At 43.4% G+C, this 24,151-nt stretch overlaps 2 protein-coding genes across 7 annotated transcripts in view; one reads left to right on the top strand and one right to left on the bottom strand.

Annotated features, from left to right (window-relative positions):
- Positions 1–13,493: 13,493 nt before the first annotated feature.
- Positions 13,494–24,151, top strand: part of LOC135897376 (uncharacterized) — a 66,161-nt gene continuing 55,503 nt past the window's right edge. For all 6 annotated transcript variants that reach the window (XM_065425985.2, XM_065425980.2, XM_065425984.2 and 3 more), the window contains exons 1-4: positions 13,494–13,914; positions 14,530–14,620; positions 20,185–20,370; positions 22,173–22,334. The gene's annotated coding sequence lies outside the window, so the exon portion shown is untranslated. The remainder of the gene's footprint in view (positions 13,915–14,529; positions 14,621–20,184; positions 20,371–22,172; positions 22,335–24,151) is intronic.
- LOC135897390 (piggyBac transposable element-derived protein 4-like) lies at positions 15,915–18,698 on the bottom strand. The gene is made up of 2 exons (XM_065426000.2): positions 17,923–18,698; positions 15,915–17,825 (listed from the first exon to the last, which is right to left on the bottom strand). The coding sequence occupies exons 1-2, from the start codon at positions 18,105–18,107 to the stop codon at positions 16,964–16,966; spliced, it is 1,047 nt and encodes a 348-aa protein (XP_065282072.1). The 5' UTR covers positions 18,108–18,698; the 3' UTR covers positions 15,915–16,963.

The raw sequence follows: 24,151 nt of genomic DNA, 5'->3' as shown, positions 1-24,151 counted from the left end.
GATTAACGTCCTTACATTTTCCCTTTCTTCTGACGCTCTCCTAAATGAGCCCAGCATGAGGCGACGAAGAAGAGGCGAGTAGTAGCAATGTCGACTCATGTTATAAATAACTCCCAGAGGATGTGGCCTTGGGATGAAAGGATAAGAGAAATATTGTATATGAAGCAGCAAATACATGCAACATTTATTGTATACACTGTCTCTTAATCGGTTCTTCTTGTTGCGTTTTTTCTTTATCTTCAAATTCTTTGGTTGTGCGCTTGCATGATGCCGCTGCTACGTGGAGGATGAGCACTTGCCTGTGCGTGCTGTACTACGTGACGTAATTGAACAATGTGAACGAATTCTTGGGTTTTTAAGTGCCAAAACCACGATTTCATTATGAGGACCTCCGTAGTGGCGGCTCCGGGTTAATTTTCACCACCAGGCGAATGTTTACGTGCTCCCAATGCACGGGACACGGGCGTATTTGCATTTCACCCCCATCGAAATGCAGCCTCCATGGCCGGGGTTCGATGCCGCGACCTCGTGCTTCGAAGCGCAATACCACAGCCGCTAAGCCACCGCGGTGGGTAATCTATTAGTGTCACGTTTGACAGAACTCGTGCGTACACTGCCTTCAGCGCTGAATGCCTACCCATGGGATGAAGCCTGATTACTGGTAGAGCACAACGGGTGACTTCTCGAAGCAGGGACTCCTGTAGTGAGTGGTCGACGTCGGGGAAAACGCCGATTCTTTTCATTGGCCCATGTTGTTCCAATATATGGACGGCTTCCCCACAAAGAATCGCCTGACGCGGAAGTGCTCTTGTAATGTGGGCGTTCCTTGCTCCCAACGTTTTCCTTGGCTTTCCACCGAACATTGGGGATGCAATAAGGTAACAATTGTTTCAAGTTCATTAGTCAAACGATTGCGCTTGAACGTCGACATAATTATACTTTTTCTGGCCGGCACGATCCCCACAAGTGTACCGACTGTCGACATCGACTCTAACAGGACGCTGTTGTCGCTGTCCGTAGATAGAGTATTGCTCTTACGTCGTCTCTTATAATGGCACTCTATTTGGGAATCGTCTTTGTTCGACGACTTTCGAAGACGTCCATGTCGGACCCCGGTAGCCAATCGACTGCCGCGTATTCAAGGGAGGAATATTGAAGGCTCGGTGGTACGTCGGCAAATGTGTTTCTCTGGAAGGGTTTTCAATCGGATTGTTGCTTAAGCATTACAGCAGGAAGGGTTGAAGAAGAAATGGGGAATGGTGAAGTAGTACGTGTCTTATGCTACAAAAACAAAGGGAGTTTGGGGAACGAAAAGAGGTATGGGGTCTTTCGAAGAAAAATGGACGCGATTTTCATCGCGCTGCTGCTCCTTGGCTCCTTCAGTATTTCAATTTATCTCGGAATTCCACAGTTGTCATGATGTGTCTTCAGTAAAAACGTATTCGCCAGATTAAAGAGGTTTTTGTGTTTATGGTCGATATATAGCCAACAGTGCTACTTTTATGCGTATATATGTATATATATATAATCATATAGTCATATCATAAGAAGCCAACAAACACTGACACCAAGGGGGAAATTACTTGTGTTTAATAAATTAAATATTGAAACGATTAATTAATGGAAATATAAAGTGGATGAAAAAACAACTTGCCGCAGGTGGGAACCGAACCCACAACGATTATTTCACTTTATTAAACACAAGTAATTTCCCCTATGTGGTCCTTGGTGTCAGTGTTTGTTGGCTTCTCATGATGTGACTAATAAAAATCGGGCCCATCGGTTAACCCCCTTTCTTCTCGTTTTATATATATATATCTATATATGTGTGTGTGTGTGTGTGTGTGTGTGTGTGTGTGTGTGTGTGTGTGTGTGTGTGTGTGTGTGTGTGTGTGTGTGTGTGTGTGTGTGTGTGTGTGTGTGTGTGTGTGTGTGTGTGTGTGTGTGTGTGTGTGTGTGTGTGTGTGTGTGTGTGTGTGTGTGTGTTACGGGGATCATGACGAAAGGCGTCTGCGGTAAAGAAAGTCTTATTCAAGACGAGAGGAGGAGTTAGACAGGACGGGGCGCTGTTTTGAGACGAGCATCGAAACGAATATATAATCACGGATGGTAATATGTATCCTGCAGTCTTCAGCTAACTCGCCCAGGAAAAAACTCTACTGGAAATCTTTAAATTTCATGACCTATAACATCCAAATCCGGAAGATTTCCTGTTATAGGCTGTCAGAAGTGGGTGCAATACTTTTATTTCTTGTTTGTGGACAGTATAAGCCTGCTTCTCTCAGGGGCCGTTTGAAGGTATCACTCTTTTACAATTTGAAGGATTATCTAGGCATTTGCTTATGAAAAAAATTCCATTGAAACTTGAAGCCTCTGCCTCAAATGTATACAAAATTTTGGAATAAACTAAAATTGTTGAGGGTGAAAAAGAAAGTTCAGTGAGATCGCATTCCCCTTAAGCAGGCGAAATGTTTAATTTACGTGTACCTACACGGAGTTTCCTAGGGGTAAGGTTTGGGGAAGTTGGTATTGCATTATAAAACTGTTACAGCACAATATAGAAAGGAAGAAACAAGCCGAGCTGGCCAGATGAACGAACAGATCACTGTGTAATACAGCGCTGTGTTCTTTCATCTGGCCGGCTTGTTTCTTCCTTTCTATGTTGTGCTGTACCAGTTTTATAATACAAGGAGTCTGTTTTCTTGTTGTTTTTTTTTTACTAGAAACTGAGTGAAACCATTTACCTTACTATTCCCTCCTCAGCCAGCTACAAGTGAAGGAAATACAGTGTACTTGCGGTAGAAGCAGGTAAACTACAATATAGTGATGCCTGGGAGCCCCCGCCTGCCACACTTCATTATTATAGTGCAGACTTGTAATGTTCTTATCAGCTCAGAGCCGCCAAGTGTTGATATAGAGCGACAGGTGTGCGGGAAAATGGAAAGGCATAGAGGTTAACTATGTTATGTCCAGTTTGCTAGCCTTCACGTGGAAAGGGGTTGGGCGAGCAAAAGAGAGATGTAAAACATTGCGTATAAGTCGTAGAGAGCCGCCGGGACTCTAAGCGGGAGGGGAGTGCTCAGTCCTGGAGGGGGGGAGGGGGGGCGGTATACTGTAAGAGTCCACCTAATGGACTGTGCATTTCGGCCGCTGCTGATTGGACGCAGCTGTATGAGAGAGGAGGAGACGAGTGGCCCTAGCCAATCAGCAGCGGCCGAAGTGGACAGTCCACTAGGTGGACTCTTACAGAATACCTCCCCCCCTCCCCAGGCATCCAGGAGCCATGGCTGCCCAGTGCGCTATCCCGACCAGGTCGAGCTGGCTCTGCGAGTCGACGATGGACAGCTGTTCATTCTCTGACCACATCTTTCAACAGAAGACGTCCTCTAACAGCTCAAAGATCTCCTGGCAACGTCACACACAACAGAGCAGGCACAATATTGGCTTTAGACGTCAAAGGGGCCTCCACACCCTGCACACCCTGGTCAGCAGGGTCTGCACACCCTGCTAGCTGCTATGTTCGTTTGTGCAAGAAAAGTTTGAAAGCGCTGCAATCACGACGCTCAGGCGGGCATGTCACGTGGCATTCTTTTTTTATTTCGCCGGCATCTGCAATAAGCAGGAAAAGGGTAATACCTAATAGATAGACAGTTAGAAACTGTTTAATCAAACGCTTTGCTAAGTGCTCTACAACTTTCTCATTAGAATTCCTTGCCTAACTTCGTTGCTTCACATGTTGAATAATTATTCTTGACTAATTATACACAATAATAAGCAGAATACAAAAACTTACGGCATGCAATATTCAGCAAGATGCATTTGGTCGCGTCGTCTTCTAGTGCATCGGCAAATTTTTTAAACTCTGGCTAATGTTAGCTGGGACACCCTGCATACCACAGCGGCGTAGTAAGCGGCGAGTTCGGATTCCGGAGATGAAGTGATGTGTGAAGCCTTGAACATGAACAGGTCCCACCTCGCATGTAAACATGAATTCGGTTTTTATTTGATTCGGCCTGATTCGGCCGTCTATAGAATATGCTTGTATCGTGTTTTTATGCCGCAAGTTAGAACACACACAAAAGGAAGACAAGTAAAGACAACATGGGCGGCGTTTGTATGTGTTCTAACTTGCGGCAAAATACATGCCGTTTAGCAAGCACCAGCTAGGCCAACAAGCAGTTCTGTTGCTTGTATCGTATGGCATCCTCACCTGACAGGTCTTACTAGTATGCTCGAAATGGTACAGAACAAGGCCGCGCGGTTTCTCACATCATCCTATTCACATTGCATAAGCTTTCGTCACTAAATGCCGAACTTAATCTATTTACACTTGTCATGCGCAGGCAACAAACTCCGCTATCGTTTTTTTTTTACTCACTTTACCATAGCAGCAACACATCGTTAAACTAATCGCACATTTTTCCAGCCCCTCATACTTCAACGCGTCTCGATCACGCGCACAAAATATAGCCCATTTTTGCCCGGACGAAGGAGTACCAAATTCGCCTTTTGCATTGTATATAAGCGAATGGAACTCCCAACCATCCAACATCGCCGAGATGTCAGATCCTTCAATATCTCACTCAGTGCTTCTGGGCCATTTACAAAATGAAAAACATTGCTAACCCGTATCTGCCTTGCCTGTCTTCTTTTTATATACAGTCCTTGTGCGCTATATGTATGCAGTGTTCTTTGCAACGTATGTATGATCAATGTTTTAAGGGCTATTTAAGAAAATGTTCTATACTCGTCTTCAACGTGTTTGATTGATTTTTCTTTTTAACTATGCTATTGTGGCCACCTTCGTTCAAATCAATTTGCTGTTTCTTATTTCTTGTTTTGTTGTTAGTATTTTTGTCTTCGATTTGTATTGCTTATAAATGATAATTATGTACTCACCTGAAATCTCCCCTATATAATGCCCACTAGGGCCTTTAGGGTATTGAAATAAATAAAATAAATAAATAAATTTGAAATATGCAAATATGTATGTCGATGTAAATGCAAACGCGTCATCACCGCAGGCTCTGGCATAGCAACTGTTTGATGTCTGTCACAGTTATTAAGAAAGACTCGCAGTGCTTGCCGAATACCTTTATGACCCCCTATATTTTATAAATAAATAAGCGCTAATTTGATTTTTGTTGGTAACCTTGCACACCATGTGCTCTAAGCGAAATGCTTGAAATTCCTCAAACCCGCGAAAAAATATAATCGACCTAACATCTTTGCAAATCGTTTTTTTCTGCGCAATAGCCCATCCACGTTTCGACCATTTCCCCTGACTGCCCCATTTCACACTTCAAAGATCATTTCGAGCGCTCTTTTCGCAGCGAAAGTCTGTAGCGCTCATGTCTGTGGGTTATGGCATTAATATGCGAGGAAGATGTTCTACGGGGCCAGGAAGGTTACTTGGCCTTCTTTTTGTCCCATTAACAGCGTCTGCCGCTTAAGAACTGCAAATGTACCATTAGTAGCGCTATAAATTCTTTTTGCTGTTTTTTGATACGTTTACGGAGCAAAGGAAAACATGTTCCTTTCATAGCATTTTTGAGAAACACCAGACATAGTACGGCAAATCAGTTCTGCGGGAGGCCGCAAGGTGGAGAAATAATCACGAAAGGGAACATTTGGCATTCGCCCAACTGTAGCACAAAGTTACGAAGGAAACCTGTACAGGTTTCTCGGAGAGAAAACTTCGCAGTTGAAGAAAAATTCGTTCTGATCCGGGGATAGAACCCGGGACCAGTGCCTTTACGGGACAGTCGCTCTGCCATCAGTGCTAACCAGGAGGCCAGCAGATTGCAGCGCGAGACCAAATTAATCGGCACGTTGAAGCAAAGGAGCACGAAATATGGCTAATAGCTGTTCGGCCCACTTGCTCCCGATCTTAACGTAGCTGCTGACGACATCGAAGGAGAAAGCAATCAAGTTTTAATGTTTTTTTTTTTACACGAACTCTTACTTTCTCTACTTTATGTAGCTCAATATTATTTGGCTCACATATTCACGGAAGCCTTGCCAACAGATCGACAATGCTTTCTTATTATGTCCAAAAGTGTTGCAAGGCCTATTCAAAAAGCTTTGTTCTGCGCCATTTGTAACACATATCTGTTAGGAGTGAAAAGGCATTCGTAAAAGCAATGTTTACTCTCAGTGGACCCAGTAAGTTTCTTCACGTCGAATAAGATCAAGTAAATGTCTTATTTTCATGTTTGGTTCCTAACCATGCCGACACCAGTTAGTGAAACCTCATGAATTCTACTTTCTTAGCGCAATGGTACAACTAATAACGCTCCATTCTCGACAACGGAATTGAAACGTACTCGTCTTCTTCATGTGCTGCGTGGACAACTTCGTCAGCGCATTTATTGCCCTAGGTACCACAGTGCCCCAATAGTCATTGAAATAAAGTATGCTGTAGCTCCTGCCAACCATCAATCCGCAGTGGATACCAATCACCGACACTGGTTGCTCATAAAGGACGGAATGGAGGGCCGACAAAACAGATTGTAGCGCCACAGTCGAACTGAAGAATATAGCCCAGCGATTGGGTTGCTTGTTGAGCAACATAATAGGCTGCGCTGCATTGCGCAACAAGTTCGAACATTGTCGATGTCGTTGAGTAAAAGGTCCTGTGCTTATTGCAAGTCCTTCTCGACGGAATAACCTAGTGGACCTCATCAGACAGTTGAATCAATCCGGTTTAATGACACCAAAACAAGTTCGACTGTGCTGCGCCATCCACAAGAAGCTTATCAGAGTTAGCAGCTCAAATTGATATAACAAAAAGCAGTGAATTCTTGAATTTGCCGGAGTTTGCCGGAGTTATTCTTGCCGCACGGCTACTCCATTGCATTTTTAACGTTGCACAGACAATTGCTTACAGCCACCAAGAAAGTCATTTACATAGGATACTCTTCGTGGCGTAACTTAAAGCAATCTAGGACGCACATTGGCGTAATTTCGAGGTCACTAGTGTGAGAAAAGTGACCTTTCACCGAAGCTATTATTCCGTAAAAAAGAAGTCGTCTGCGAAAGAGATCGACTGTGAAAGAGAGTGACCCCCGATATTCCTTTAAATTTTATTTTTGCTTCAGCAAGCGACGAAGCATATCCAAGTACTCTTCCCACAGTACTTACACTCGCACTAAGGAATTGAACATATCACAATTATTTGCTGGATACAGCATGCAATATTATGCAACAGCGCTTTCGACTTGCGAGGACTGTGATCACTGAATTTCACAACATGCACCACATTATACAGGTGAGGAAATGAAGAAAAGTTTCTAAAGGTTATTTTCAAAGGCGCATTTGAATGCTAAGCTTCGGCGACGCACCGCAGCGAAAGACAGGGCCGAAAAGAAATAGGACGAACGCTCAACTATATGTTGCTGATTTTAGAAGAGAATGCGGGAATGCATGGACACACGTGCACCATTCTTCAGGAGTGTGAACCATTAGTAGGGACAACGAAACCTCGCACATAATACAAACTTGCGAACGAAGTCGCAGACGTGCACACATGAACACTTGAAAATACACAGGCCTACATTTCACTGCGCAACAAGTTTTTAGGTGGGAACCATGGAGAGAACAGCTAGGAAACTCGCAGAAGCAATCCATTGTCAAGAAAATTAAAGGACATGCATATACCTGAGGTATATACCCAATATACCTGAAAGCTGCAAGTAAAGTGCCTAAAGGTACGTCCAATGTATCTAGTTGATGAAGTGTAACGGCAGATCCTTGAGGAGAAACTGTTCCTCAAACGTCCCACAGAGCTTCAAACATCCTTCAGAGTACAATGTTTACAATTGTCATAGAGCTGTCCATCATATGCGCATACCTTGCCGCCACCACGTGTGCTAAGCTAAATCCTACGCAAACAAAATGGCGAGATGGCAGCAAGCAGTGCGTCCTCAATAAGAATCCACAGCCACCATTATTAGACCCTCGGGTTTTGCATTGCGGCGCGTTTACTCAGCTGTTTTTACATGGGCCCTCGTGCAAAAAACAAGCGCAATGAGGTTGCCTAGCCACATGACTTCTTTTAAAATACACTTATAGAACACATTTTACGTCATTATTTCTTGACAATGGAAGAGCCAATTCTTAACAAAAGAAGTTCTGCTAAATCAACTGTGTGTGTAAATAGTAGCATGCCGGTGCCATTACTATCTGTGGTTCGTAAACTGACTACCTGTATTAGTCGCATACACCACCTATTTGGAGTAGTAAATGCAGCTACCGGAGCCGTTACTAACTACCCCAAAGAGATTCTTAGTCAACATTGTGTCAAGCAGTTACTGGTTTTTTGTTACTAACTGATGCAACCCTTTACTAACAGTAAACATTAGCTTTTACCACCTGAAGTTATTTACTAGGCTTATATTTATATATTTGCAAGAATGGCTTTTACACCGAAGAGCCCTTAATGTGGCACTACTTGCTGAATGTGACATGACTTGTATTCTCGGTAACAACAAACGATAATCATCATGCAGTAATCAAGTACACAGAATTAAATACAAAGGTAGAACAAAAATCTTTGGGGATACCTGCACTAGTGCAATCAGTATAACTGAAGCTTTAGTTGGTGTTCACGACGCACAGCCTTCCTTGGAGACAATCTGCAAGTACAGCGCACAACAAAACTGGAGACGCTTTCAGCAGGAATCATCTCGCTCAACATAAACGAGTGATGCTCCAACAGCAAAGACTCGGTCGACTGGAACCAGATTCTAAAACGCACATTTACCAACGAACTAAACTCGCCCTGCACAAAATACTGATCAAAGCATACTTACTTACTTCCTTAAGTAAGTATGCTTACTTAAGTAAGCATACTTCGACTCTGTCTCATCCCTGCGTACCTGCGTTGGCCCGCTCCTCGTTTACGAGCAAGCATATACTCGCGGTCCAGGCCATCGTCCATCGCGCATCGATGGTTATCTGTGCTTTACAGTACTGGATAAAATCTTCATTGCGCTGCTCAATCACAGGCACCATTGGCGCAGCCGGAGTAGGGGAAGGGTTGAGCCCCCTCCCCGAAATTTTCTGACGAAACACCCCCCCCCCCCTACCTATACCACAGAATAGAAATTTTCAGCAGGTGGGCTCCGAAAGGGCGACATGGATGAAAGTGAAAGCTTGAATGTGAAATCAAAGTGAGTGCTAGTGGCAGTCCGAAGGGGGAGGAGGGGGTTGTCATGTCACCCTACGCAAAACTTAAGTTTTTCCAGTTTCCCGGCAACCGCTGTCGTGTTTATAGTAGGAGCATTTCCTTGCCCTCTCCTGTCACCTTTTCCCTATTCCCTCCCCTTGCATGGGCACTCCGAGCGAACAGTGGCAAGGCTATTATTCACTCGCTTTGCGACAGCGTTGATTCTACCCATTCTCTGCCTCCTCATTCTACCACTCTATCTAGCTCCCGTTTTGGGTATAGAGAAAGGTAAGCGCTGCAATTTCTGCAGTGGTTCTGCGGGAGGTCACGGATAATTACAACTGTCAAGAAGCTAATGTGGCGATCGACATGGTGCAAAGGTCCAAACGAATTTCTCGCATGTTCTTTCCTCTCTGCCACTCTCCTTCCATGTATATACACACTCTGAACCATTCCTGACGCGGGCAAACTTTCTAAAAGAAAGGTGTGCTTAAAGGAACGCTGATTTTCGCACGGCAAAATATATCAAGGACACTGGTGCTGGGCCAGGGAAGCTAAGGAACCGCCTCAACTAACACGCGAGTTTGCAGGTAGGAGAATGGCCTCAAAGTCCACGCACACAGATAAACAAACCGTTGAATGTTGAGGAGTGTGACAGTCACTAACGAAGAAGAATGTTAAGAATGGGAGTGCCATGATGGGTATATGGAGAGACGGACGCGCATAGTAGGCGTCAAGGACAAAGTTCGTGGGTAATTATGTACATAGGGTGAGCGTCTCGTCACTGCCCCATCGCTCAACACCAGACAGCCTTGGCCAGTCGCCTAGATGAGGTTCACCTACCACGTGGTAACACGTGCTGCTTGCTGTGGAGAGCCCACCTCACTAAACGTCTCGGCAATTTTCAGAATAGACGGGTGTCAGCAGACACGACGCTTTGAAATCTCTCTGAGCTACTGGCCCTTATTTTACTGCGGGCAACGGATGCCATAATTTTGACAAAGCATTCTAAGCAGGAAGCAGCCCTGCTTCGGACTGTCTGCTTCATAAGTTCCCGAGTGTGATGAATAGATGACAATATGCGTCGCGTTGTGACTACAATACCATGATCACAAGTTAATTCCAAACAGCTTTTCAATTAAGACGGACGGCAGGTCACCAAAAGTGAGTGAAACTTGCATCATATATGATACCATCGAAGTTATAGCGCAAGGCTTCGTTCCTTTATTTTAAAATCTAGAATGATACACCATGGCCACAACGCCGGAAGCGTGACTGAGTGCTAGGAAATTTGCAAGATAGTGCCCGCCCTCTCCCGTACGTAGCTGTGGCCGGTGCCACTCACTAGAAGGTCTGGCTGGAATACAACGGCGAACTCCACCGTTACCTGCGCTGCGACTAGTCTGGCCTGCAAACGAGAAGAAACACGATAGTGCGCGGTCTGGTTTTTGTATGGCCCCATTTTTTGCGCAGTTCGTTTTTCCAAGTCATGTACCAGCTAGGTCATCGGCATATAGAATATGAAAGCGCTAATTTGCAAACGAATTTTTTTAATACCGTCATTTTCTATATACCATAAGGATAATAGCATATTTCGACGTGAGAGAGAGAAAGAGAGACGCAAATGAGCAAAAGGCAGGAAGGTTAACCAGAGTTAAAGCCTCCCGTTTGCTACCCTGCCCTAGAGGAAGACGATGCAAATGTGCATCCTCGTTGTTAAGGCATTCTTGTCCGTTTAGGTTTAGTGCAAGGTGTTTTTCTTTGCGTGGTGTAAAACCTCCCTGTATATATATATATATATATTAGGGGTGTGCGAATATTGAAATTTTCGAATACGAATCGAATACGAATAAGGCAAAAAACTGTCTTCGATTACCCAATCGAATATCGAATATGTACGTACGTAGTATTAAAGAGTTGCAAAATGTGGTAACAATAGCTTTATAACGCTTGTTAAAAATATTGCATTTTACAAGGCTGCTGCAGGTTAAAAAGGCACTCATTACAGATAATGCGCTCAGCTAATGACAGGTAATGCTCTCAGTCAAGTAATGCACTTTTTAGTGATTATCATGAAGGAAAACTAACTGATCAACATGTTCGGAAAGTAAACGCGCTGTATGCACTGTGACAACAATTCAAACGGTAGAAAAGACTTTCACTTGGAACTGAGGTGGCAGCGATGGCGAAGTACTTGTGGAAGAGTGTACTTAAAAGCGGGTACGTGAAGCGGCAATGGACTGCTACCACTCACAAGGATCCTTGCCCCTTTCGAGAAGATGCTTTTCCGTATAGTCTGTAACTTCCCTCTTAGAGGCAGATACCAAATGTGCGTTCTCCTTGTTCATCACTAGACCGTCAAAAGCTTTCCATACACTGGACACCAGCGGACGCGAACTCGACGCTGGCATGGCAGCGTCCTCACTGGATTCTACGCCAGCTGCGCGGAGCTCCCTTGTTGCAATGTCTTTCAGCCAGATAATCTAACCAGATGCCTGATGTACTGTGTCCTTAAAGCTTGTATCAAGAAACAAGGCCAGATTGACCACTTCGTCAAATTCTCACTCAGCGAAACGAGTCTTGACAGATTTTGGGAGATTGTTAGCAAACGCTGAGTTGCCTTTGCAATCTTCGAGGCAATGCAGCATTCCAAAAATAATTGTAATTTGACAGGACAATGAGGGGTACACTGTAAAAAATTTCCGTAATTTTACGGGGGATTTCTGTCATTATACGGAGAACTGCAGATAAAAATACGGAAAGTATGTCATATTTCAAAAATACGGCAAAATCTGCCGTTAATATACGGAAAGTGCTCTCCGTATTCAGCTTTACGGACATTTTCACTGTAATCATATTACGGCTATACACTGTTTTGGACGAAACAGAGAGAATTCCGTATTTTTGTTATGTGAACATCCGTATATTGTGAGAAAATTTAAGCTGTCTGAATGAGCGCTCGTACTCATAAAGTTTCAGCTAACAATACATTATTGAACACGCAAACTGTACGCATTATAAAGTTGCGTACAAAATGTGAGAGCTAGCCTTCTACCAAAAGCTGCAATAACAGATCGTATAAATATATATACGCATCTTCTATTCCGGTCGCAGTTTGCCGCGCATATGGGCTTTGTAACGCTGATCATATGCGCAAATATATGCGTGTTCTCGCAATGTTCTCAAATTAAGCGCTTTGTAGTTAATAACACAGCATATATGTTTAAGTGAATGAAGAGCCTGGGACATATGTGCATACGTAAACAAGCTTGCGGCACTCAGGTGCTGGTGCACTGGGAATGACATTGGTGCTCTGTACGCCAAAAATTGTGCGCACTCTAAATCAGTACCGAAACGCAGGGAGTGGTATAATGACCGTAACTGCGTTTACATTTGGCAATAAATGGTCTCGAAGGGGACTGGCGGCCTATAGATCCAAGTATAACGGTAGGAGGAAATTTTCGAATGCGGCAAGCAATTAACCCAAGTGTCAAAGGGCACTGCTGAACTGCAATGTAGTTGGTTGAACTCATTCCCATGATATTTACAAAATATCTCGTCTCTGACAATAACTGCCCATTCATTGAGACAAATCGATTACGCATAATCTTCGCTGTTCATGTGTTAATTCTTGCGATAACATGTAATCGCAAACATTTGGCGCTTCATCTTGAAACAAGACCGGTAAGCGCGCTCGTTCTTGTACGGTAGAATAAAGAACGCGAACACGCACCGACATGTGTGTAAACTACTGGAAGGTGACTGAAGATGAAGGACCTATTACCGTGCTAGTACTGTGTATACTGTCAAAAAGAAGAAAAAAATAATACGGAAAGAAAGAATGCCCAGTGTCGAGATGTAACGATTCAAGCTTTATTTCTTTTTGACCTAGAATGCAACACCATTAGTTCCATGTGCTTTATGCATGGGTAATGTTATGACACAACTCATTATTTACCCGTTCATTACATGCACCAACCAGCCCAGATTATCACTGTACTAGAGCTTATGGACGCATCGCAGTGCACTGCTTTGCACTTCATTGTAGCACAGGGGTTTGCTATCGCCAGTAGCGAATGCTTTGGTTGACCTCCCTGCCTTTCTGCTTTTTGAATTCTCTCTCCCTTTGTATAAAACGCACTAACTTGTGGGAGAGAAAGCGTTCTCCTCTTTTAGAATTCAATTAATTGTCAAGCAATTATATTGCAGTTCCAGTAACTAGAGCACAAATGCGAAAACGAAACCGATTCTGTTCGGTTCTCCGCGCTCAGAGTGCGGCACCAGGGGGCAGCGCGTGCTGCGCGTCCGTTGGAGTGGCAGACGGAGCTGCACATGTGTAGTCAGCCGGCATTTTTCGAGTCGTGTTGTAAATGTTGGTAATTCGCCGTAAATATCTCTTGATTCGTGCTCAAGAGTGGAGCAAGACCGCAAGGAAGAGAGTTTGATGCATCGGGAGCGAAGAACAGAAACGATGGATGGTTACGCTGCTTGGGTCTCGGCACGTTCGAATTGGCAAAGTTCCGAATTTGTCGCTGTGTTGTGTACGCTTGTGCGCTCGTCATTTGCCGTCATCGCGCGGAGATATTTGCGCTGGATGTCTTTCACTTCGTGTGCAAAACTCTGCACGCTGCGGCATCGAAGAAGTTTTCCTGTGTTTGGGTGCACGTATGCGCTTGGACACGGATAGCCTGCTTGCTCTCAACGGGTGTTCAACAGTCCACGCGCGCTCGTAACTTGCTCATGAGGTAAGCCCATTTTAATCTTATTTGGTTTGCATAACGTAGATGTTAAAATGATGTGTGGTAAGCCGGTGTCGCGAACAGAAATATTGTTTCAAAAGACCACTATGCAACGTCTTAGGGCAAAAATGACGCATGAATGGGGAAAGGGATCAATCACCCTATCTTTTCAGATCGATTCCAGTCGTAGCGCGATTGGCTCGATCGCAATTTCCGTGAGGTACTTCTAACCTTTTGTTTACTCGCGTTAAAAGCGTAGAATAAAACTGCGTTCAGTTGAGCTCTTGTATTGACGCTTGTATTGGCTTGAGAGCATACTGTATCCGATACAAGAACTTTAAAATACGGAAATAAATGTTCGAGGCAATAGCAGTCGCTCACTACCTGTGATCGTTACTTTCTTGCTTGGGTGCACGCAAGCAGTAAACGGGGTATCAGTGCGAAAAAATTTGGACATACAAGAGAAGCGAATGGTATCATCATAGACTCTTTTATTTGACGAATAATTCAGTTGTGTTACTAAAGCGGAGAGTGGATATGCATGAAAGTCAGATTGTATTGATACTCAGCAAAAACAAGGTAACTTATCATTACTAATCAATCCTTTTCTTTTACTGAAAGGCAAGTTGCTGTTGTGCTGGAGCTGAGAAGAGGTCTGCTGCCTGCAATGGGTCCATCTCTCCCAAGTTATTGCAGTATTGTAGCTCTCAAGGTGAGTGGATTTTTTTTTCTCTTAGCCATTTGCCACCTGAATCATGACCGTTTACTTAGCTGTGTAGGTGATCACTGTTAGTGACATTGGAGTGCTGGTGGACCAGCACTCATTTATGATTGCAATGCGTATGACAGGGTGCAGCTGTGGCAGTATGCAAATGTGTTAATCTATAAGCCAAATTAGGTTCTTTGAGGTAATATGTTAATATATTGATGACATTGGATTGTGGTCTAGCAGGCAAAAATGCTAAACAAGAAGAAATTTTAATTTGCACTTGGTAAGATGTGCAAGCAATTCAGGCTGTTATACATGAAATGGGACATTTGTAGATGTCTTCTACAGTGCTGCAGTCCTGAATTGCTTCAGAGTTGAGTGATACCACTATAATTTCTCTGTAGAGCATGCAGCACAGTTTAGCATTGGGGGAGGCTGGCGTCAACAGGCGTCTACTTACTGTGAAGTTCAAATGAGGTGTTACTGTTAGGGTGACTATATATAATTTATGGTTTAATTCTAATCTTTGTGTCAGGCAGACATAGTTTACCCAGTGGGTAAACAATAGAGATGTAATATCTATGTATACAAGTATTACCCATTCATTTATGCCATTTAGACAATGGCAGAAATGCGTGGGTAATACTTGTGTACATAGACAATACATCACTATTGTTTAACGAAGCGGTGCCCCTGCATGCTAAATTTTACAGGGCTATTATTAAGTAATGTCAGCTTTTGTTGTAACATTAAGCCACCTTTTATATTATTACAGATTACCACCATTGTGCACCATCATAGTGTGATATTTACACTAAATGTATTTGACTTTGCTATAAAACCCTGCACAGCGGTGCATCATGAAATTTTTTTTTTATTGTTTCTGGCCTCAGAATGCACTTCACGTTATATTCTTGTTTGCAACAAGACTATAATGCAGGTTTCTCTCCTTATGTGTTGTGGCACTTCAAACTGCGGTGAGCTAAACCACTGGGCAGCAATACTGGATACGCTACTGTGTGTGGAGCTGTCTTCAAACACACACAAGGAATACATCATTGCTTTTTTAGCACAAAACAACGGACACAAGAAAGACGACAGAACAAGGCGCTACTCTCAACTGACATCACTTTATTGTGTCCCTCCTTTATAGACAGCAGAATCTAGAAGAACATGCGCTGTGAACACCCATGTGCAGGAACCACCAACATCTGATCAAAAAAGCACACTCATGCGACAGAATCCAAAAAAAACCATATTGAGCACTGTACAAGGTTAACTCTTTCGTTACCGCGAGAAAATGGCCGTTTTTCATAGGTCTCGGAAGAAATTTTTTTGCCAGTACAAATAATATTCCAGAACACGTTGCAGCATGCCAAATTGCACATAATGAAATGCTCTTTCCAAAAACATAAGTTACAAAGCAAACAATTTATTAGGGAACATACAAAAAATTCGGAAAAGTGCCATTTTTGTGGCGAGTTGATAAAAACAAGAAAGAAAAGGCACAATATCTACATACACATTATTTAGAAAGAAAATTTAGAATATACATTTTGAAGATCAATGACTCAGGAATACTGTCTAAAAAAATTAATTCTCTGTACCGCGCCGTTCTTCAGCTACATAAAAAAAACTAAAGGCCGGGAACAGCTTCAGCGCTCGTGCCATGCGGTGAAGCAGTTGCGCGTTTTCGTGAGGCACAGGTGCACTTCGCAGTTTTCGCAGAAAACGTTTGTCTTTTGTTCGATTTTGCGTTCCTGATAGCACATCCTGCAGTTTCGCCTTTTCGGCATCTTTTGCGGATGGTGCGGCACTTCTTTTGGGACAGGATGTACTCTGGGAACCTCTTCATCATCAAGCTCGAGCAGCTGTTGGGTGAGCTCCATCCGAAAAGAAAGTTGGTCGAAGTGGGCGCTCCTCTGCAATTCCGGTGTTGAGAGGTGTTGCTGGCGGTGCTCTTGAAAAAGAATGAAGCTATTCACAACAGCCATGTCAATACAATGAAAGAAGAGCGTCTTCCACCACCTCACGCACTTCATCAAAACGTTATAGGATGCAATCAGCTGATCGGACTTATCAACTCCAAGCATCCCGGAATTATAGTCGTCAATCAGCACCGGCTTTTCGATTGGGATGATAGTCCACACGCCGCCTCTTCTCTCTTTCCTTGTGGCTGTAACATGCCTGTTGGCAGTGTGCGCTGTTGACATCATGTGAACAACCTTCCTGTCCTTCCATTGCAAATACAGGATGTTGTTCCGTCGGAGCCACCGAACATCACCTCTCTTTGCCTTTTTCTCCCATGACACGTCCTTCAATTCAGATGGGAAGCACCGACGATCTTTACGTGTCGTGCCACAAGCGAGGGTTTTTGCGATTTAGCAGGTGAGCAAAGAGAGACGCAGATGTGTAAAAGTTGTCCATGTAGATGACATATCCTTGATTGAGGTATTTATCGCACAGTTGTGTCACCACATCAAATGCTAGTCCACTTGTACTAGCTGTTTCCCGTTTGCCTGCGTACACATAAAATTGAACGGAATAGCCAGTCTGCGAATCAGCAAGCACCCACAATTTATATCCCCACTTTACAATTTTGTCCCGCATGTATTGCCGAATACCCGATCTTCCTTTCGATTTGACCATTCTTTCATCCACAGAGAGGTTCCGCGCAGGTTGAAAAAGTTCTGCTGATGTAGTGTTCACGTGTTGCAGAAGCCACAATACGCGGTGCAGCCTGCCGTGCGTAGCTACAGTAGTCGCCTCCGGATCAGTGACACTTAGGAAGCGCAGAAGTGCAGAAAACCGTCTCCTTGGCATAACGTTCCGAGGAAGAAGCCCTGAAAAAAGCCTACTGGTATTCCAGTAAAGGTGGATGCGTGCCACGTTCACAATGCCCATATAAATGAGCAGTCCAATGAACTTCACTAGTTCGTTGGGAGTCACTTCCTTCCACGACCCATCTCTTTCAGCATAGCTTGGAAGCTCCAAAATATGCATCCAAGCATATTTATTCGTGTTCTTGCAGATAGTATTTATTACTTCTGCGGTGAAGAACAGGAGGAAAAAATCGCGCGCCGTTGTAAAGCGTCTTGCGCTGCTCCGAAGTGCTGGGCCGAGATGTGCTCCGGGCGGCCTTGTTGGCGTGAACTGAAGTTTCTTCACAGCCGGTGGCAGCACATCCTGGCCTAGCGACGTACGGACCCTGCAGATAGCAAGAATAGCTCTAAGCTTGTGCACAAAGGTCGGCAGATAAGCGCGCGCGACGCCGGTGACTGCTCAAGGCCGTAAAGGTAACTCACCGGTGAGCAGCTGCGGATGTCCCGGGCTGACTCGAAACATCGTCGCCGTCAGAGCTTGAAGCAGAAGTACTGTCATCTTCGGACTCGAAGCTCGGATCCTCGTCACTAAAATCAGGTGCGGGTGAAGAATACTTTCGAGCAGAACGCTTTCCGCGCGGCGCAGTTGCGTCCGACGACGACGCCATGGCAGAGACCGGAGCGACTGGCGTTGTTGCGATAGTAACACCGGATGCGGCCCTCTGGCGGATTTAACAAGAGAAGCGAAACCAAAACTGCTGCAAACTGGCTGTAAAGGCTAGGTATACATGTTGGACATGCGGCGGACCTTCAGGAATGCGTTTTCGTGGAATAAAACCACCCGGACTCCAAGTCAAAGCTCACCAGTGAATAGCTGGCGTCATTTTCGGGTAATTATCCCCACTCAACGCCGCCAGATAACAAAGCCGACAATATGATTCAATATTTGACTTGCTGGGAGCCTTTTGATCACAAAAATTTGACGCTAATGCTGAATTACCACGAGTGGCAGTATTTTTTCTCAAGCGCGGCCGCCACGCCCCCTTTTGCAACAACACGCGCACATTAGTTCTCAAAAAGGCGCATCAAAAATCAGAACGTCGCCAGAGCGGGAAAATTTAAACTGGTTCTACAAGTGCACTGCCTAGACTAACCACTGGATGGCGCTAGCTGCACGAGAAACGATTCCAACATGTCGAAATCGGCCGTTTAAAGCATCGATCACCGGTGATCGATTTGAATAGGCGTGGTAACGAAAGAGTTAAAGAAAGCACACTAATGCACTGTGACCCCAATGACTGTATGAAGAAAACTTCCGATAACTCTCTGGCGGTGGTATCACGGCTCTTTTTCAAAATCATAGCATCATGGAACATTGCGAACCTAAGCGATCCATACCAACAGGCACAGGTTCCCATTTGGCTCAACATTGTAAAATATGGAAGTGCAAAGCCATGTTTCGTGATACTACGATTTTGAAAAAGTGTTGTGATACCACTGCCCGAGAGTTATCGGAAGCTTTCTTCATGCAGTCATTGGGGTCACAGTGCATTAGTGTGCCTTCTTTAACCTTGTGCAGTGCTCAATATGGTTTTTTGGATCTCGTCGCATGAGTACACTCTTGTGATTGGTTGTTGGTGGTCTCTGCACATGGTGCTCACTGCGCATGTTCTAGATTCTACTATTTATAAAGGAGCGACGCAATAAAGTGATGTCAGTTGAGTGTAGCGCCTTGTGCTGGCCGTCTTTCTTGTGTCCATTGTTTTGCGCTTAACAAAGTATTTATGGATTCACACCAACTAGCCCGCCTACACACTGTGTTGCGGGCACTTCTGAAGTACTGTCTGTCCAATAACCTTGGTGGCATGGAAGCGCCGTCCACTTCTATGCGTTGCTTTCTGTTTCATTGTGGCATCACATCACATTATAATAATGTGTGTGTACTTTTTCCAAGAGACCCATATTCCTATCCTTGTGTTATATTTGCTGTCGCATTATTTATATGCAAATGACCAGTGCTCCAAGCTCCATTTTATCGCAAAGTAAACTACTGGTACCTAAACAGTTCTGTATATCAGAAAACCAAAGCTGAACTGCCGAACAGTACCAAGCGGCAGCCTTAGTGCAGTGTCAAGTGCTCAGATTTTATTGGTCATGCAGAGGTGCACAGGATAGCTCTTTATTACTTGCTGAATAGTTAAGCTGTGTGAAAACTGAGTATTTATGTAGCTTCACCCACATGCTATTGGCCATTGCTCCTGCCCTCATCAAATGTGGAAGATTATCACGGCATTTCCTATTCTCTTTTTCCTTATTACAGTGTGATTACTGCATGCGTAAGTAGGAAACGGGTCACATAGGCAATCAAAAGCCAACAATGTGTAAACTTGGAACATTGATTGTACAGTTTGATGACCCAGAATAAGTAGAAATACACCATAAATGATTGACAATTAACTTTTACTTGACACAGGGCTAAAGCATACAGTAAGCATACTGTAAGCATAATGTATGCTCATACGGTGTCACATCAATTTAAATTTTAGTGTAGCTTTACAGTGTGCGCTTCTATTGTTGCATTCTGTCAGAGGAATGGTAATGTTTCGCGCGTATAGCAACTAGACTGTCTATATACAGTAGTAAAAATGTGGGAACTGTATTTCTTAATGATTTGATAGAATATGTAGCACAATAAAGCCATACAATCAACGCACAGTGATGTGACTTTCTCTGCACATGTTGCAGGTTCAAAAAAAGTATGGTGGAAGCTGTTGCCAAGGTTCTGACCAGAAAAGACAGCCAGTATAAAAGGGTCCACGCCACTGATCTCTACTACAGGGAATGAACAGCTCATCGAGCACCCTCGATTGAAGCCGGCCTTGTCCCGGAAGTTGGTGCTTCACAACTTTGCGGCAGCACTTTGTTGCACGGGTGTGTGGCATTTCTTCCCCTAACATGCCTGCCTGATGTGCCATAAACTACCCAAGCAGTGTTTCGAGGTGTCCAGAATTTTTCCATTGTAGTGTCTACAGTGTCGCTAACATAAGTGGCGTGCAATGGAAACACTGGTAAATCAGAAAAAACTTGATGTAAAAGAACACTATCGTATACGGGTTCGGATTGCCATAAAAGTGCTTACCAGACATCTAGAGACCTCCTAAAATGTGAAAAACCACAAAGAAAAGTTTTTCGGGAGCAATATTATCTGATTGCACGCACTAGTTAGTCCACCATATGCCCTGCTTCCAGGACAAGCAACTGCATGACATCGCATTTCCACTGGCTTCACCTGCATCCGGTGCGGTGTGCTGCATCCAGCGAAACATGTTAGAAATCAGTGGTGCACAGTGTTTTCTGTCCCCTTTCTCGACGCCTACTGAAGACATGTTAAACTGTTTCCAAAGCAGACAAACAGAGGGAAAGGGCTCTGAACACATTGCATTTTAAAGTGGCTGGTACTGGGTAACGCAAGTACTGTGGCATAGTAGATTTGCACCAGGCAACCTGGGCACCCAAAAAGGCTGCTGTTTACTTGCAAATGGCCAACATATTGTGAGCATGTTGAAGTTCTTTTTTTATTCTCATCGCTTATTTAGCTAATGGAGACAGCTTTCACAACTGAAGAAGCCTTGGAAGCATGAAACACTTCAAAAAACCAGCTTCAATATATCGTGTCTGCATCACAATTTCATGGCTGCATGAGTGAACCCTCTGGTTAACATGTAAGAGAGTTCATGATGTTTGCCATGCATTATCCACTTTACAGGTCAACCCTGTCTTGAGATTTAAGCTGATGTTGCGTTTAGAGAAATTATGGCCGAGAGCCAGCTTTTGAGAATACAGATTGAGCTTGACAGATTAAACGCCAGAACAAGTCGTTGAGGATTTCAGATCAAGTATCTTCAAAGGCCAGTTCATTTAGTGGTGTTAATATTCTGCTCGAAGTTGTTGATTGTTACGTTCATATGGTGCCCAAGCATTGCGGTAACAACTTCACTTGGAGTACATAGCAAGGGTGTATTCGATGTAAGCTGCTCGCTTTTTTTCTGTTTTCAAAAACTGGTTTCTTGTTCAGTTTAAATTTTCAAATTTTGCATTTTTTATTAGGTGTTGTGTCCTGTTTCCTTTTCCTGCAGCTTCTTAGTTAAACATCTGAATAGTGAACACAACTTGACCTTTTGCTTGATTGTCTAGATTACATGCCCTCGATGCAAAACAATTTCACTTCAAAACTGCTTGTACCATACTGAAAGAATAACTTGAAGCAGCCATAGCCACCAATGACACGCAAGAGATGATTATGAAAATTTAAATTTGGTTTTTTATCTACAGGGTGTCTTAACTATCATGCACCAAGATTTAGAAATATGTAAATGCGATGTAACTAGACAAAATGAAGGTAATGTTTGCCATCGCTTGGAGATACTCTGATAATATTGTGCATTCTGCCTAATTACATAATTCTTAATTAGTTATTAAATATCTCAAATAATTAAATGAAATCTGTCAATGAAAAGTTGTAGAGCAACATGAAAGCCTCCTGATACACTTTTTTGTTACTGTTACTCATTGTGCGCTACATAAAAGTGCTTTTCCAAGGAATAAGCCTGCGAATACACATAAAGTGTCTTGAGTGGCCAGTCATGTGTCAGTTTTGTGGTGCAAAGCCACGAATACAACTTAAATGGGTTCTTTTAAGAAAAAGACTTAGCAAATTATCTTTCTTTGTGCAGCCTGTGGAGACAAGGTTTCTTAGACATGGCCATGGCTGTCAAGGAAGATGCCGAGGCCACAGGCAGTTCTTCCAGTGACCGTGAAAAGGTCCCCTGGGGCACAAGTCTGGTTTGGCACCCCGACCTTTCTCCTGCAGCTTTTCTGACTACTTAGTTAACCAGGTGGGTCAATGATGGCAAAAGGAAAGAAGAATCAACAGCATCAAACGCAGAACTTGCTCAAGCTCAATGCATTTTTGGTGTGAAGTTTTTCCCTTATCATTTATCAAAAAACGGGTAATAAGTATATGATATGGTCTTCATACGGACACCTCTTTCCCACAGAGAATTAGCAGTAAAAAAAGCAGCTTATGAAGGCTTGAATATTAGCTAGGATGATGTGGCATAGATAGGATAATGATTATGAATGTTTCTAATGAAGGTAGTGGTAGTAGAGTGAATAATCAGAGTTTATATATAGATGGAAAAACATTTCATTCCAATGCCAGAATTTTAAATCATCCCAAATAATTCTTGCATTTTATAGTCTTCATTTTATAGTTCTTGATGCCTGCTTCTTGCTGACATCATTCTTATGCTGCATAATTCACCTGTTATAAGTTCCCTATTTTTCCTGTTCAAGCAACTTTACATTCATCATAAGAAACCTCGTAGATGAGTTCCAGAAACTTGCTGATGAGATTAAGGGGCGGCGTGTACCCCAGGCTTAGATATGCATTCAAGAGCCTCATATCTTGCAAATGTTAGAAATACTCCTGCTAAGCAAGTTCTTGGTGTCATACAAGGTTATTTGCGAATACGAATTTGCCTAAATTTAGAAAACAGTCAATATAAAACATGTCAAGCGATATCGCTGACGATAGACACACATTCCAACTGAACTAAATACAAATAAATATAGCACCAAATGCAGAATCATTGGCATGATGCCATTCTTTCAGTGGAATAAAATCTGTCCTGCATTGTAAATCTGGAATGCTTTATAATCCAGACTACTAAATACTTATGAGGGTTGTGACGTAAAATATGCATGTATTTATTCCTCGTTTTTTTTACTTTAGGACCCGATAACGCTTAAACAGCAGTGAAAGAACTGAGATCACAGTACCTAATACTTTATATTGCTCCAGAAAACCGTTTCTCTGCCGATCGCAGCATTCGACACTAAAAAGAAGGCACATAACACTTAGGGTGGTGCTATTCACTTTGATTGTTTGGGAACGAAACCCATAATGTACATGTTATGGCCCTACGTGTCATTACGTTTGAACAACAAAAAGGTAGGGGGTTTGCGTTTTGATAAACTGCGTGGAGGTTTTCACTGTGTGCAATTAAAATTAGGAACCTTCCCAGCTCATACTAAATGCATTCTCCAAAGCTTTAGGTTATACAGGTGCACTACTTTACACGGAACACACTCTTTTCCCTCGTCACGGCTCACACTCTTAGGCAGAGTTACACCCCTTGAAGTGCCCCTTCTTCCACACAACGATAATTGTCATCTGCCTTTATGCATTTCCTTTCTTTAACGCTGCGAGCCCTGTGCTTTCCAGTAACGAACGGCATGCGCGTTATCAGCATGATAGCATTCCTGACAGCAAAGTAGCGGGCGTGGCGTTTTCAAGAAAGGAAACGCATCAAGGCAGATAACGATTATTGTTGTGTGGCAGAAGGGGCACTCCAAAGGGTGTAACTTTGCCTGAGAGTGCAGGTGGTGATTCAGATTCTTCAAAGGTGTTTCATTGTATGGGATGGCACATCGCGCTTCACTTATTTGCAGAATATTGCATTCCAATTGTGTCATATGAGAAATCCATTTGAGAGCTTTAGCTTGCCCTAAATTTATTACAGCTGTGTACTGGTAAACTGGCCGCAGCTTGCAGTGCTTGTGGAAAAACAATTGTAACTGCCATATTATATGTCACTGCTAGTGCACAGGCATCGTCAGTAGCAATGGTTAGGGTACACTTGTTTCTTCT

The sequence above is a fragment of the Dermacentor albipictus genome, chromosome 2, assembly GCF_038994185.2.
Source record: "Dermacentor albipictus isolate Rhodes 1998 colony chromosome 2, USDA_Dalb.pri_finalv2, whole genome shotgun sequence".
Taxonomy (NCBI): Eukaryota; Metazoa; Arthropoda; class Arachnida; order Ixodida; family Ixodidae; genus Dermacentor; species Dermacentor albipictus.
The sequence above is the reverse complement of the archived record's forward strand: the minus strand, read 5'-3'. Positions and strand labels throughout refer to the sequence as shown.